Below are 15,016 nucleotides of genomic sequence, written 5' to 3'. Positions count from 1 at the left end.
CATAGTTTAAAGTTATTTCATTAAAAAGCTTACCATTAATTTCAACAGATTCATTAAGTTTCATACATTTGTCATTGCACTGAATGGAAGACTCCATTACTTTTGCAAATACAGGCTCTCCATCTCTGCAAAATAAAAAAAAGCAAATACCTAAAATTAAATGGAGCAAATACTTTGGAGAAAATTATTCAAAGGAAATCTTTATCTCGTGCCTGTGTCACTACATTTAAAAACATTTAAGAACACAACTATTCAATTTAATTTTTTGTTGTATTGTGTAAAGTTACATCTAACATGGCACCACAAAAAATACATTTATTCTGTATTCGCCAAAACAAATGTACTTCATAGAATCCCTACAGTACAGAAGGAGGCCATTCGAGCCTGCACCAACAACAATCCCACCCAGGCCCTATCTCCGTAACCCCACGTATTTACCCTACTAACCCCCATGATACTAAGGGGCAATTTAGCATGGCCAATCAACCTAACCCGCACATCTTTGGAGTGTGGGAGGAAACCGGAGCACCCGGAAGAAACTCATGCAGACACAGGGAGAACGTGCAAACCCCACAGAGACAGTCACCTGAGACCGGAATTGAATCCAAGTCCCTGGCACTGTGAGGCAGCAGTGCTAACCACTATGCTACCATGCTGTCCCAACAAATTTTCTGCCACAAATTTACTTTTCATAAATTTGATACCAGTAGAACATTTTATTCTGGGCAGATATCTTAACCTCTTCACAAAATTGTTAAAATTTAGGAGGCACAATTATGGAAACTGACATCTTCAAAATCTATCATCACTCACATTTCTATCATTTCTGAGAACATCTATAACCACTGTGGAAAACAGGCATGCAGTGAAAACACATGCATACAAAAAAAGTGAACAAAGACCAATCGATCCCGCAAACTTGCCAATCCCAACACAGTTATCTTCATGCACCATCAACCTTATCTTTAGCCTCTCCTAGATGACAGCGAGAGTGTTGACCAATGTTGATTTCGGGGTGGTGGTGGTGGCAGGGGAGGGCAATTACATAATTCTTTGATCAATTTAGCGGAAAAGCATCTGTGGATAATTTTGACTTTCGGTAATAATGTAAAATGGAGGATAATGATTCAGCCACTTATGATACATCTCATCTGGCTTTTATTTGCGTTGCAACAAATATCAAAGCTAATTAATTTAGGTAATTAGCATTTTGTTACAAATTGCCATCCTCATTAGAACATAGAAATTGTCTTTGGAAATAGAGTTATAGAGGTTTACAGCATGGAAACAGGCCCTTTGGCCCAACTTGTCCATGCCGCCCTTTCTTTTTAAACCCCTAAGCTAATCCCAATTGCCCGCATTTGGCTCATATCCCTCTATTCCCATCTTACCCAAGTAACTGTCTAAATGCTTTTTAAAAGACAGAATTGTACCCGCCTCTACTACTACCTCTGGCAGCTTGTTCCAGACACTTACCACCCTGTGTGTGAAAAAATTGCCCCTCTGGACACATTTTTGTATCTCTCCCCTCTCACCTTAAACCTATGCCCTCTAGTTTTAGACTCCCCTACCTTTGGGAAAATAGGTGTAACTAACACTGTAGATTTCAGACTGGTGAGAAGGACAAGCCCTGCAACACAAAGCCACATGTGAATATCTAACAAGTATTCAATAAACACTCTAACTGAACTGTTCAAGAGATTCAGAATTTATGTTCCTCATCAGTTATTAAATGTCAAATTAAGAGAGTTTATATAAATTTTCTTTAGATTTACAGAAAACGAGTGCAATGTATCATTTGGAAGATGCACAATGATGGGATAGCAGAGGAAGGATTAGTTTTAGACTGCACGAGCAGTGACACAATGGGCCAAATGTTTCCTTCTGTTCAATAAATTCCTTGTTCTGTAAGTTTCCTGAGCTTAGGATGAAGGCAGCCATGACATAGTGGAGGGGTATAGGTGGAAGGGGGTTAGGGATGAGGGTCAGTGTGTGGAAGAAGTAGAAGGCAGCAATGAGGAAGCAGGAGCTGTGGTCCAACTTTAGGAGCTCCAAGGTAGAGGACACTATTACCCCTTTTGCAGATACAGCTGTTATAACAGAAATGGACAGAAGCATAGGCGCCATCTATCTTGATGATCAGAAATAAGTAAATAGGTTTTATTATTAATCACAATAGCAGATAGAAAATAGGTGAAACAGGAAAACGTTACAAGTAGTCTCGGACATTGAACACAATATGCACTGCAAAATTTTTGAAATAGGTTAATAGATATAAAAAGTAATGTACAAGAGTTAAATGTGGTTATGGTGTACAATTCCTACCAGAACTAAAAGAACAAAGAAGAGCTGTGAATTTATTACTCTACATTTTGCAATGTTACTCTGTGGGACAAGAGGACTCATCATACTATGTAAATAGTCTCACGGTACCTTGTAACTTTTAAGGTGATGGCAGGACCTGCATTTTGAAGAGTTTTCCTTGCCTCATCTGTTGTCATTCCCTGTGTGCTAATGCCATTTATATGATGGATAATGTCCAGTGGTTGCAAACTTCCTTCCAAATCAGCAGCTGAACCTGGGGTAATTCCACTTATGTAAATTGCCTGGTAAACAGTATCACTGCCTCCTGCCACAGACAGACCTGTACAAAAACAACAGTGGTATTTAGTTACACACTCAAATGCTGGTAAATAGTTAATTATACAATCCTTTCTAAACTATGATAGTCTATGTTATGTAGACTACATGTTTTAAGTTAATAAATTGTGAACATATTTTAAAATGTGGGGTTATTTTGACTGATGTGCAATAGTAGAAGATGGGCGGCAGTAAACTTTACACCCCCCACCCTCAATTCTTACTCCACTTGAAATCAAACTGACCCCATTTATGTTACGTGCTTGGCACATGATCGTTGATGCTGCTGAACAGCAGCCAACACCTCAAAGTGGAAATGCATTTTGACTACAAACAACAGGGAAAGCTTCTGAAAACTGAAATGGTTTGTAGAAGCACGAACAGGGCACCACCCAGCTTTTCCAATGCAGCTTTGGAGCACTTGATAGAGGCGGTGAGAATAAAGGGGAATCCTCCTCTCAGCAAGAACAAAAAACCCTCTGGGAAACACTTAGAACCATAGAAAATTACAGCTCAGAAACAGGCCTTTTGGCCCTTCTTGTCTGTGCCGAACCATTTTTTGCCTAGTCCCACTGACCTGCACTTGGACCATATCCCTCCACACTCCTCTCATCCATGAACCCGTCCAAGATTTTCTTAAATGTTAAAAGTGAATTTACCACTTTATCGGCAGCTCATTCCACACTCCAACCACTCTCTGCATGAAGAAGCCCCCCCTCCTAATATTCCCTTTAAACTTTTCTCCTTTCACCCTTAACCCATGCCCTCTGGTTTTTTTTCTCCCCTAGCCTCAGCGGAAAAGCCTGCTTGCATTCACTCTATCTATACCCATCAAAATCTTATACACCTCTATCAAATCTCCCCTCAATCTTCTACGCTCCAGGGAATAAAGTCCCAGCCTATTCAATCTCTCTCTGTAACTCAGCTTCGCAAGTCCCGGCAACATCCTTGTGAACCTTCTCTGCACTCTTTCAACCTTATTTACACCCTTCCTGTAACTAGGTGACCAAAACTGTACACAATACTCCAAATTCGGCCTCACCAATGCCTTATATAACCTTACCATAACACTCCAACTTTTATACTCGATACTCCGATTTATAAAGGCCAATGTGCCAAAGGCACTCTTTACGACCCTATCCACCTGTGATGTCACTTTTAGGGAATTCTGTACCTGTATTCCCAGATCCCTCTGTTCAACTGCACTCCTCAGAGTCCTACCATTTACCCTGTACGTTCTACTTTGGTTTGTCCTTCCAAAGTGCAATATCTCACACTTGTCTGCGTTAAATTCCATTTGCCATTTTTCAGCCCATTTTTCTAGTTGGTCCAAATCCCTCTGCAAGCTTTGAAAACCTTCCTCACTGTCCACTACACCTCCAATCTTTGTATCATCAGCAAACTTGCTGATCCAATTTACCACATTATCATCCAGATCATTGATATAGATGACAAACAATGGACCCAGCACCGATCCCTGCGGCACACCACTAGTCACAGGCCTCCACTCAGAGAAGCAATCATAGAAATAGAAATCATAGAAACCCTACAGTACAGAAAGAGGCCATTCGGCCCATCAAATCCTCCACAACCACTCTCTGGCTTCTTCCATTGAGCCAGTGTCTAATCCAATTTACTATCTCTCCATGTATACCTAGCGACTGAACCTTCCTAACTAACCTCCAATGAGGGACCTTGTCAAAGGCCTTGCTGAAATCCAGGTAGACAACATCCTGATCAACTTCCCTGATCAGTGGGAACAAATCACGGAGGAGATTGTTCTCTCTGGAGCGGAGGAGGCTGAGGGGAGACTTAATAGAGGTTTATAAAATGTTGAAGGGGATAGATAGAGTGAACGTTCAAAGACTATTTCCTCGGGTGGATGGAGCTATTACAAGGGGGCATAACTATAGGGTTCATGGTGGGAGATATAGGAAGGATATCAGAGGTAGGTTCTTTACGCAGAGTGTGGTTGGGGTGTGGAATGGACTGCCTGCAGTGATAGTGGAGACAGACACTTTAGGAACATTTAAGCGGTTATTGGATAGGCACATGGAGCACACCAGGGATGATAGGGAGTGGGATAGCTTGATCTTGGTTTCAGATAAAGCTCGGCACAACATCGTGGGTCGAAGGGCCTGTTCTGTGCTGTACTGTTCTATGTTCTAGATCACTGCCAGGCTTTTTGATCCAAGGACATGGTCGAAATGCCACAAAAGGTTCCTTGACCTCACCAAAGTCATTAAGGTTAAGGATACTGCTCTTACTTTCTGCTGACAGCCAAAAATCTCCGACTTTGTCCAGGGCTTGGATTCTCCAGTCCCACTGCAGCAAATGGAATTTTGGCTGAGCGCCAAATTCTTCCGTTTTCACTGGCAGTGGTGGTGGAACAAATGAGATTGGAGACTCCTGCCTGACCTCTTCAATCTTGTTCTCCACTTCCCTCTAATCTCCACCAACCATGCACCATATTTAACCACACCACCTCCTCCTCACACATGCCAGTTGTTTAATGAATTAGTTTTTTTTCCCCATTTTCACCACAAATCTAAGCACCAAGTATAACCATTAGTGTTTATATTTGCAGTGAAATAAAGGCAAGATTCATAGGACTGGATTGAAGATGGCAATAGTATGGAGAGTGGCGATAAGGAGTGTGGAACTGATGGTGTATTAGCAATTGGAGAGACAGTGCCAATGAAGCACTTTAATAAGCTATTCGCTGAGAAATCAGACAGATTCACTGGTAATTGATGCTGTTCCTGTTCTTCATGCTGCTCAGGAGGTGGTAAGGGCTGGTTATCCATGAGGAAAAAGTTATGGAGCATGTAGCAGAGGATTGCAAATCTGGATACTTTCTCAGGGCTGTCAACTAGCTAGACAGTAGTGTGATGTCAGTCTTCACCTGTTGCAGTCTGGAAGGAGCCTGTGGCATAAAATTTAAGGATCATGGACAGCTCGACAGCTAGAGTGTGCTGTTCATGCCTTGGCATGGGATTTGAATTATGGTTGTGGTATTGTGCCTAGGATACTGATGAAGCAGTTTGACCCAATAAGGCAGATAGCGTGCTTCCACCTGGTAATAAGCCTTTCATTTTTGATGCATAGCTGCCTGTTTTGCACCTGAAAAGCTGGTTCAGTGCCGAATTTTCAGGCTTCCATTATCCATCACTTTAAAACTTCAATCAATTTGATGAGATAACAGTTACTGATCCAGAAAACACAACTGTGTCAGCTCTGTCTCAGTTGGCTCTTACTTTGAGTCACAAGCATCCAGGTTCAAGTTCCACTTCAGGATCTGAACATAAACACAAAGGCTGACACTCCAGTGCAATATTGGGGGGAGTGCTGCACTGCCAGAGGGGCTGTCTTTCTGATCAATCATTATGCCGAGGCCCTGTCTACCCTCTCATGTGGGAATAGAAGTCAGTAAGAAGTCTCACAACACCAGGTTAAAGTCCAACAGGTTTACTTGGTAGCACAAGCCACTAGCATTCGGAACACTGCCCCTTCATCAGGTGAGTGGGAGTTCTGTTCACAAACAGGGCATATAAAGACACAAACCCAATTTACAAAATAATGGTTGGAATGCGAGTCTTTACAGGTAATCAAGTCTTAAAGGTACAGACAATGTGAGTGGAGAGAGCGTTAAGCACAGGTTAAAAAGAGATGTGTATTGTCTCCAGACAGGACAGTTAGTGAGATTTTGCAAGCCCAGGCAAGTCGTGGGGGTTACAGGTAGTGTGACATGAACCCAAGATCCCGGTTGAGGCCATTCTCATGTATACGGAACTTGGTTATCAGTCTCTGCTCAGCGACTCTGCGTTATCGTGAGGGCCGCCTTGGAGAACGCTTACCCGAAGATCAGAGGCCGAATGCCCGTGACTGCTGAAGTGTTCCCCAACAGGAAGAGAACACTCTTGCCTGGTGATTGTCGAGCGGTGTTCATTCACCCGTTGTCATAGCGTCTGCATGGTTTCCCCAATGTACCATGCCTCGGGATATCCTTTCCTGCAGCATATCAGGTAGACAACTTTGGCCGAGTTGCAAGTGTATGTACCGTGTACCTGGTGGATGGTGTTCTCACGCAAGATGATGGCATCCATGTCAATGATCCGGCACGTCTTGCAGAGGTTGCTGTGGCAGGGTTGTGTGGTATCGTGGTCACTGTTCTCCTGAAGGCTGTGGACAATGGTCTGTTTGAGGTTGTGCGGTTGTTTGAAGGCAAGTAGTGGGGGTGTGGGGATGGCCTTGTCATGAGGTTTGTCTTCATCAATGACATGTTGAAGGCTCCGGAGAAAATGTTGTAGCTTCTCCACTCCGGGGACGTGCTGGACGACGAAGGGTACTCTGTCCGCCGTGTCACATGTTTGTCTTCTGAGGAGGTTGGTGCGGGTTTTCGCTGTGGTGCGTTGGAACTGTCAATCGATGAGTCAAGCGCCATATTGACTCATCGATCGACAGTTCTGACGCACCACAGTGAAAAACCGCACCAACCTCCTCAGAAGACAAACACGAGACACAACGGACAGAGTACTCTTCGTCATCCAGTACTTCCCCGGAGTGGAGAAGCTATGACATCTTCTCCGGAGCCTTCAACATGTCATTGATGAAGACGAACATCTCGCCAAGCCAAGGCCATCCCCACTTCTTGCCTTCAAACAACCGCACAACCTCAAATAGACCATTGTCTGCAGCAAACTACCCAGCCTTCAGGAGAACAGTGACCACGGCACCACACAACCCTGCCACAGCAACCTCTGCAAGACTTGCTGGATCATCGACACGGATGCCATCATCTCACGTGAGAACACCATCCACCAGATACACGGTACATACACTTGCAACTCGGCCAATGTTGTCTACCTGATACGCTGCAGGAAAGGATGTTCCGAGGCATGGTACATTGGGGGGACCATGCAGACTCTATGACAACGGATGAATGAACACCGCTCGACAATCACCAGGCAAGAGTGTTCTCTTCCTGTTGGGGAACACTTCAGCGGTCACGGGCATTCGGCCTCGGATCTTCGGGAAAGCATTCTCCAAGGCGGCCTTCACGACACATGACAGCGCAGAGTCGCTGAGCAGAGACTGATAGCCAAGTTCTGCACACGCGAGGACGGCCTCAACCGGGATCTTTGGTTCATGTCACACTATCTGTAACCCACACGACTTGCCTGGGCTTGCAAAATCTCACTAACTATCCTGGCTGGAGACAATACACATCTCTTTAACCTGTGCTTAACCCTCTCTCCACTCACATTGTCTGTACCTTTAAGACTTGATTACCTGTAAAGACTCGCATTCCAACCATTATTTTGTAAATTGGGTTTGTGTCTTTATATGCCCTGTTTGTGAACAGAACTCCCACTCACCTGATGAAGGGGCAGCGCTCCGAAAACTAGTGGCTTGTGCTACCAAATAAACCTGTTGGACTTTAACCTGGTGTTGTGAGACTTCTTACTGTGTTTCCCCCAGTCCAACGCCGGCATCTCCACATCAGGAATAGAAGTCCCCAAGGTATTATTTCTAAGAAGCAGAGCGTAGTTATCCCCAGTGCCCTGGCTAATATTTATCCCTCAATTAACATCACAAAAATAGATTAGCTGGTCATATCACATTGTGGTTTGTGGGAGCTTGCTGTGCACAAAATGGCTACCACAAACCACAATGACTACACCCCAGAAGTATTTCACTGGCTGTACAATTCTTTGAAACACCCAGTAGTCGTGAAAAGTCATGAAAAATAAATACAAATCTTTCTTTGACATATTCCAAGCAAATTGCTGTTAAAATACTGAGTCCATAACTCCCTGATTCTGACTTGCCGCTCTTTTCGAACATAGACACCACTTAGTCTCTCTCCAATCAAGGGGAACAATTGAAGTCTTGCCAAGTTTCTTGCCTGTTTTCTTGACTCTTCGCAATATGTCAAATAGAAACTGACATTTCACTAATTTCTCTGATTTTGCCTATGCTTAGAAGGGCTCAATTTCCCCTTGTTTTGCCAGGAAAAAAAGACTTTGAACAAAACATCAGGATTTAAATTGGCAGGAAAACCTAACTTCAATGATCCATAAATATATAAAAAATACTTTAACTTGGTTTTTATTTTGGATCCAACATGATTGTAACAGGCGAACCTATAACAAAACTTTCATAATAGGTTGTGCACTTTCATCTAAATAAAATTTGTTTAGTCATTTTATCATTATTATTTTAACACTTTTTTTTAGAAATACTATGCTTAATCAACAGTATTAACTCGAGACAGTCAGGTTTATGGCACTATTCTAAATGACAAAACAGCATATATGAGGAGGTAGCTGTACACATTCCCTACGATAGGCTCAATTCCAGGAACAATCTACAGTGTGAGACAGAAAGGACAGAGTCCTAGTAACAATGAGAGTATTTTAGTTAAGTTTGGTCACAATATACACCGTTCAAGTCTTTATCTATTATTGCAAAGGCAACAAGCAGAATTGTTTGAAAAGCTTTACCTAGTTCATGCTCGTGGCACATCATTGCGATATCTGGGAGCATATGTGGCATTACTGGAAACTCTGGTATTTCCAGGATCCGTCCAATTACTAAAGTGACTGTATCTGGAATAGATCGAAGAAAGTCGACTGCTTCTGTATGGCTCATGCTGGTGATGTCAAAACCATTCACCTACGACAAGCAGTGGCAAAAACCTAAAGCTGTTATCATGCAAGGCACAGCTGCCAAATAAATGAGTCATCCAACTAAACTCCCATTCGCATGCTTACTGTATATCTGTTTGTGCTTGGACTTGTTTTGTCTAAAAGATTTTGTTCATATGAAGCCAAATTTGCAATCCAATTCTTTTGGTTATACAAGGAGAATATGAGACATAGTACCTATTAATTGTTAAACTGTAATTAGTTTAGAGATACTTTACACTATCAGCACATTAAAAACTGTATAAAAATGTCTATTTGTGTTTTTTGGGAAGTTTTTTATTGCATTTTACCAGTATAGACTTGCTCTGACCAAATAGATGAAGCTACTATGCCACTTTACAGATAGGGTATCCAAGAATAAACACACTAATCATTCAGATTTTAACCATGTATAGGAACTCTACTGTATATTGGTTGTGGGATTTGGACATTGGACATGTTATTTTTAGGAAGCATTTTGTTGCATTTTACCAGTATAGACTTGCTCTGACGAAATAGTTGGGGGAGCACGATGGCGCTGCTGCCCCACAGCGCCAGGGACCCAGGTTTGATTCCCGGCTTGGGTCACTGTCTGTGTGGAGTTTACGCATTCTCCCCGTGTCTGCGTGGGTTTCCTCCGGGTGCTCCGGTTTCCTCCCACAGACCAAAAATGTGCTGGTTAGGTGTATTGGCCATGTTAAATTTCCCCTCAGTGTATCCGAACAGGCGCCGGAGTGTGGCAAATAGGGGATTTTCACAGTAACTTCATTACAGTGTTAATGTAAGCCTACTTGTGACACTAATAAATAAACTTTAAGCTTTTCATTCTTTTCAAATTACATGAAAAATACACAATTTAACACTTGGATCCATGTTGCAACGTAACACTGCTAGTTCAGTCACTGTAGAGCAGAGAAAATAAATAACTGCGACGAGAGATAAAGGACTAGTCACTTAATACAATCATTGAGACTTGTTTTACCAGGGCACAAGATAATTACATAAAACAAAAAGCAAAACACAAAGGATGAAAAACAAAAAGTGCTGGAAAAGCTCAACAGGTCTCGCAGTATCTGTGGAGACAGTAACACAGGCTGTCTGTTTTCAGCACCTCCTACGATGTGATTTGTTGTGGCGAAGGCAGCCCACCATTGGCCGGCAGCTGAATCTTCTGGTCTCACTGCTGTCAATGGAGTTTCTCATTTTATGCAACTCCCTGCCGCTTAGAAACCCACGGTAGGGGTTGGCCATCAACATGAGCGGAAGATTCCGCCATCAAGAATGGCCAGAAAATTCCAGCCAGAGATTAGGCGCGAGATTTTCTGGTCCTGCCCACCGTGGGAATTGTAACGAGCGGGACAAAAAATTTGGCGCACCATTTAAAGGTCAGTTGACATCGGGAAGGAAATTCTGGTCTTGGGGTGCACACGACCGGAAAATCCCAGCCAACGTTTCAAATCCAATATTTCCAATATCCAACGAACAGCCATAGTGGACTTGAAATATTACCTTTGTTAATCTCTCCACAAATATTACGAGATCTGCTGAGATTTTTTCAGCATTTTCTGCTTTTATACTAGATAATTACACATTGAGAGGCCATTTGATTCAAGATAATTACAGATTAGGTGTCTATTTGACTCATCTTAGTTCACCCATGACTCAATAGGCTATTGGCTTTGTTGACTGCTGCTCTATAATGATGATGCCCATTGAGAACGGAATCTACCAAGTCTCCTCTGTCATCTTCAACTTATTTCCTGAGCTATTTCAAGAACATTCAAGCAGTAAATGTATCTCCCACTTTTCCCTTCTAAACGTAATAACTTTCTCATCAGCATTAAATTTAATCTGGCATTGTTTTACCTATATATATATATATATTCTCTCTGTCTCATTCTTTACTTTCCATGCTGCTTCCTTTGATTCCCCTGTCCCTCCCCTTTGGTATAATGTGCAAATTTTACTGATTTGTATGCAGTTTCTGAATCCAAGTCAATTCAAAACAGGGGTAGTCATGATTACAATTTTGACTTCAACAAGTAACCACGTGTGAAGCCTTTTGATGTTAAAGTATATCATGTTGTACTTTGACGAAACATCCAAACCTCAAACATTAACTGTTTCTCACTCCACAGATACTCCTGATCTGCTAAATATTTCCAGCATTATCTACATTTTATTTCAGGTTTACAGCATTCACAGTATTTTGCTTTATGACTTATTATGTCAATACACATTTTGGGCAATTACTTCTGTTCTGATTGGGCTTACCGTTATCAACCTGTCACCAGGTCTTAGTCTTCCATCACTTTTTGCAGGGTCCTGGATTATGTCATGTATGTAGCAACCAATGTTAGCATCCCCTTTTGTGACAGTGAATCCCAGACTCCCCTTTTCTGATTTCTTCAAAGTAACATGCATTTCCGCTTCCTGTGGCAAAGAAAATTGCTGATTATTTTACAGCAAGCATCATTGACACGGGGAAAAAAAATCTACCTGTGAATTATATAAAAGAATTCTCACCAGACTAACCTGTCTTGCACATTAAAAAGGTCTGAAATTAAACAAGTAAGCAAATTTTAAGTGTAGTAGGTTTTCATTCTCTGTTCAAACAACAAGATGGTAACTAATAAATCAACCACAAATTAATCCATTGTAGTGATTACTTCAAATGTTTATAATGCCAAAAAAATTATTAATATTTACTGGCTGTAACTCAGCTTCTTCCTCAATTTCAAAGTTCTTGCTGTCCTGATGTGGTGCTGAAGTGGTTATTCTATCTGACGAGGCTGAAGATTCCATTTCAGATCTTGAACTGGAACTAATGAACTTCTCATCCACTGGCGTGGGAGAGGGAACCTCAGGTTCAAGTCCGAAGCCTTGTTGTGGCACAAAGTCCAGAAGCATTGGTGAAGGTGGTGTTCTAGAATATAAGTAGGACCAAAAACAACTTAAACCAGGGAAGTCTATATTAATAATCTAAATCACAAATGAACTTTCGTCAATAAAAAGTGCATTGTTTCATATCAGGATTTGTTTTTTTCGAATTGCTGATATTAAACCAATTTTTTATTTTAAAGTGACAAGTATGTAGAAATTCCTATTGCCAATCTGATCATTAAATACATTAGCACAAAATTCAACCTTCCAATTATGTAATGGAAGCATGAACTCATTAAGTGTTTATATCATCCGATCTCACATCCTTTCCAACACCAAGTAATGCCTTTGTTGTTATTGCAGTAAAATAACAGACAATTTCTATCCAATGGATAACAAACTCATAAAAATGAAAACCAAAGAATAAAATTAGCCCCAGTGCTCCATGTGCTCTGTATGTTCCCTTCCACATACCAACTGCACCCAAATTGTGCGCATCTGCATGTTGGTGATTATAAATATCCCGCTTCCTTTATCACCATCTTCTCTAATCACCTTCTACATAGGCTTACTGTAGCAGCACTGCCTTTTATTTGAAAGAAAAGGATTTTCCATTTACATAACACCTTCGACAATCCTTAGAATGCCCCAAAGTTCTCCAATTAAGCATGACTCAAGTGCTTTCACTGTGGTAATGTAGAAAAACACGGCAGCCAACTCATACAAAGACTCCTCAAATAGCAATGAGATACTCTGATTCAGTGATATGGGTTGACTGATATCAGTTGGCGAGGTCACTAACAGGACTTCCTTGCATTTCTTAAAATCCCACTATACGGTCTTTTATGTCTATCTGGGATGGCAGATGAGACCTCTGTTAATGATCTCATCTGAAAGATTCTTGAATTTGAAGGTTTTGGCTCAATCCATGCTTCAAGATCCAGGCACATATTCTAGGCTTAAACCTTGGTGAAGTAGAGAGGGAATGTTGCATTGCTGAAGCTGCCAACTTTTAGTTGAGATGGCACAGCAGTTAGCACTGCTGCCTCACAGCTCCAAGGACGTGGGATCGATTTCTGGCTTGGGTCACTGTCTGTGTGGAGTTTGCACATTCTCCCCGTGCCTGCGTGGGTTTCCTCCGGTTTCCTCCCACAGTCCAAAGATGTGCGGGTTAGATGCATTGGCCGTGCTAAATTGCCCCTCAAGTCTCCCGGGATGCGTAGGTTAGAGGGATTAGCGGGGTAAATATGTGGGGTTACAGGGATAGGGCCGAGGTGGGATTGTTGTCCGTGCAGACTCGATGGGCCGAATGGCTTCCTTCCACACTGTAGAGTTTCTATGATTCTGGGTTTCTATGTCATCCATTAGTTGTGGTGGATATAAATGATCTGAGTTATTGGAGTTCTCCCAGTTCTCTGGTTCAATCTTCCTTCAGCAGAGTCATTACCACCACCAAAAACAGATTATTTGCTCATTCATCTCAATTAGCACACACAATTGGCTGGTGAATTTGCCTACAATCGCCCATGGAGAGAAAAGCAAAACTGTAAAATTGCATTTTGTATGGGTTAGGCTCGTTTTTAGTTTAAATGAAATGAGGCTGAAGAAAAGAACAAGGTGGAACTGGTTTCACACTTGAATCAGGGGGCCTTCAAACAAATCAAAGACCTATACAATACAGACAGACAGGATGAAGCAGATGGTTAAAACACAATGCACTGAAATTCAATGAGGGTGCTCTCAAGTTCCTGCTTAAAGAGAAATGTCTGGAGATGATTGTTTATTCCTCTTCATGGAGGACTCTGTAGGTCTCTTGCTGAAATTATGACAAAAGATTAGGTAAAATTTTCAGACCCCTTTCCCTACATCAGGGCCGAGGGTTCAATCCAAAACAAATTAAATGAAAAGCATTAATCACTATGCTGGTTGCAAAGTTATCAAGGATATTAATTGTATGTAGTTCCAACCCTTGTAGGCGAGGTGCCATAGCAAAAGCTCAAAAGAACTTGACACAGCTTGCAATGCTACATAGAAAAGGTATGAACATGGGTGGTATGAGGTGGCAAACTCAAACTGGTGCAACTCAATAATGGGGGAACCAGAAGTCAGTGCAAAATTCAGCAAGGCTGAATTTGTAAACACTGTCTGCCAGAAATGCCAAGTGAATAATCCATCTTGGCCTCCTCCCAACGTCTCCAGATTCACAGATGCCAATTTTCAACCAATTTGATTCACTCCATGTGAAATCAAGAAACAGCTAAGGATCTGGAATGTGCAAAAGCTATTGGCCCTGACAACATTCCAGCAATCGTACTGAAGACTTGTGCTCCAGAGTTGGCTATGTTCATATCCAAGCTGCTTCAGGACAGCTACAATGCTGGCATTTACCCAATAGTGTGGAAAATTCTCTAGATAAGTCCTGAACACAAGAAGCAGGACAAGCCCAATCCAAGCAATTACCATCCCATCAATCTACTTTCAGTTGTCAGTAAAGCATTGGAAGCTTTGCTGACAATGCAATCAAGCAGCACATACATAGCAGTAACCTTTTCATTGGCACTCAGTTTGGGCTCTGCCAGGGCCACTCAACTTCAGACCTCATTACAGCTTTGGACAAAAGAGCTGAATTCTAGAGGTGAAGTGAGAATAAATGCCCCTGACATCAAGTCAGCATTTGACGGAGTATGGCGTCAAGAATCCCTAGCAAAGCTGGAGTCAATGGGAATCGGGTGGGAAGTTAGACCTAGTACAAAAAGAAGATAGTTGTGGTTGTTGGAGATCAATCATCTCAGCCCCAGGACAAC

At 42.0% G+C, this 15,016-nt stretch overlaps 1 protein-coding gene across 3 annotated transcripts in view; it reads right to left on the bottom strand.

The window, feature by feature from the left end:
• The window catches only part of ptpn13 (protein tyrosine phosphatase non-receptor type 13), a 256,822-nt gene that overhangs the window by 38,857 nt on the left and 202,949 nt on the right, over positions 1-15,016 (bottom strand). For all 3 annotated transcript variants that reach the window (XM_078214036.1, XM_078214044.1, XM_078214053.1), the window contains 5 exons: positions 12,039-12,255; positions 11,604-11,762; positions 9,147-9,318; positions 2,434-2,644; positions 34-125 (listed from right to left, as the gene is read on the bottom strand). In XM_078214036.1, coding sequence (XP_078070162.1) covers positions 34-125; positions 2,434-2,644; positions 9,147-9,318; positions 11,604-11,762; positions 12,039-12,255 — 851 coding nt within the window. The remainder of the gene's footprint in view (positions 1-33; positions 126-2,433; positions 2,645-9,146; positions 9,319-11,603; positions 11,763-12,038; positions 12,256-15,016) is intronic.

Source organism: Mustelus asterias, chromosome 1 (genome assembly GCF_964213995.1).
Source record: "Mustelus asterias chromosome 1, sMusAst1.hap1.1, whole genome shotgun sequence".
NCBI lineage: Eukaryota > Metazoa > Chordata > Chondrichthyes > Carcharhiniformes > Triakidae > Mustelus > Mustelus asterias.
This window is presented reverse-complemented; position numbering and strand designations above follow the sequence as displayed.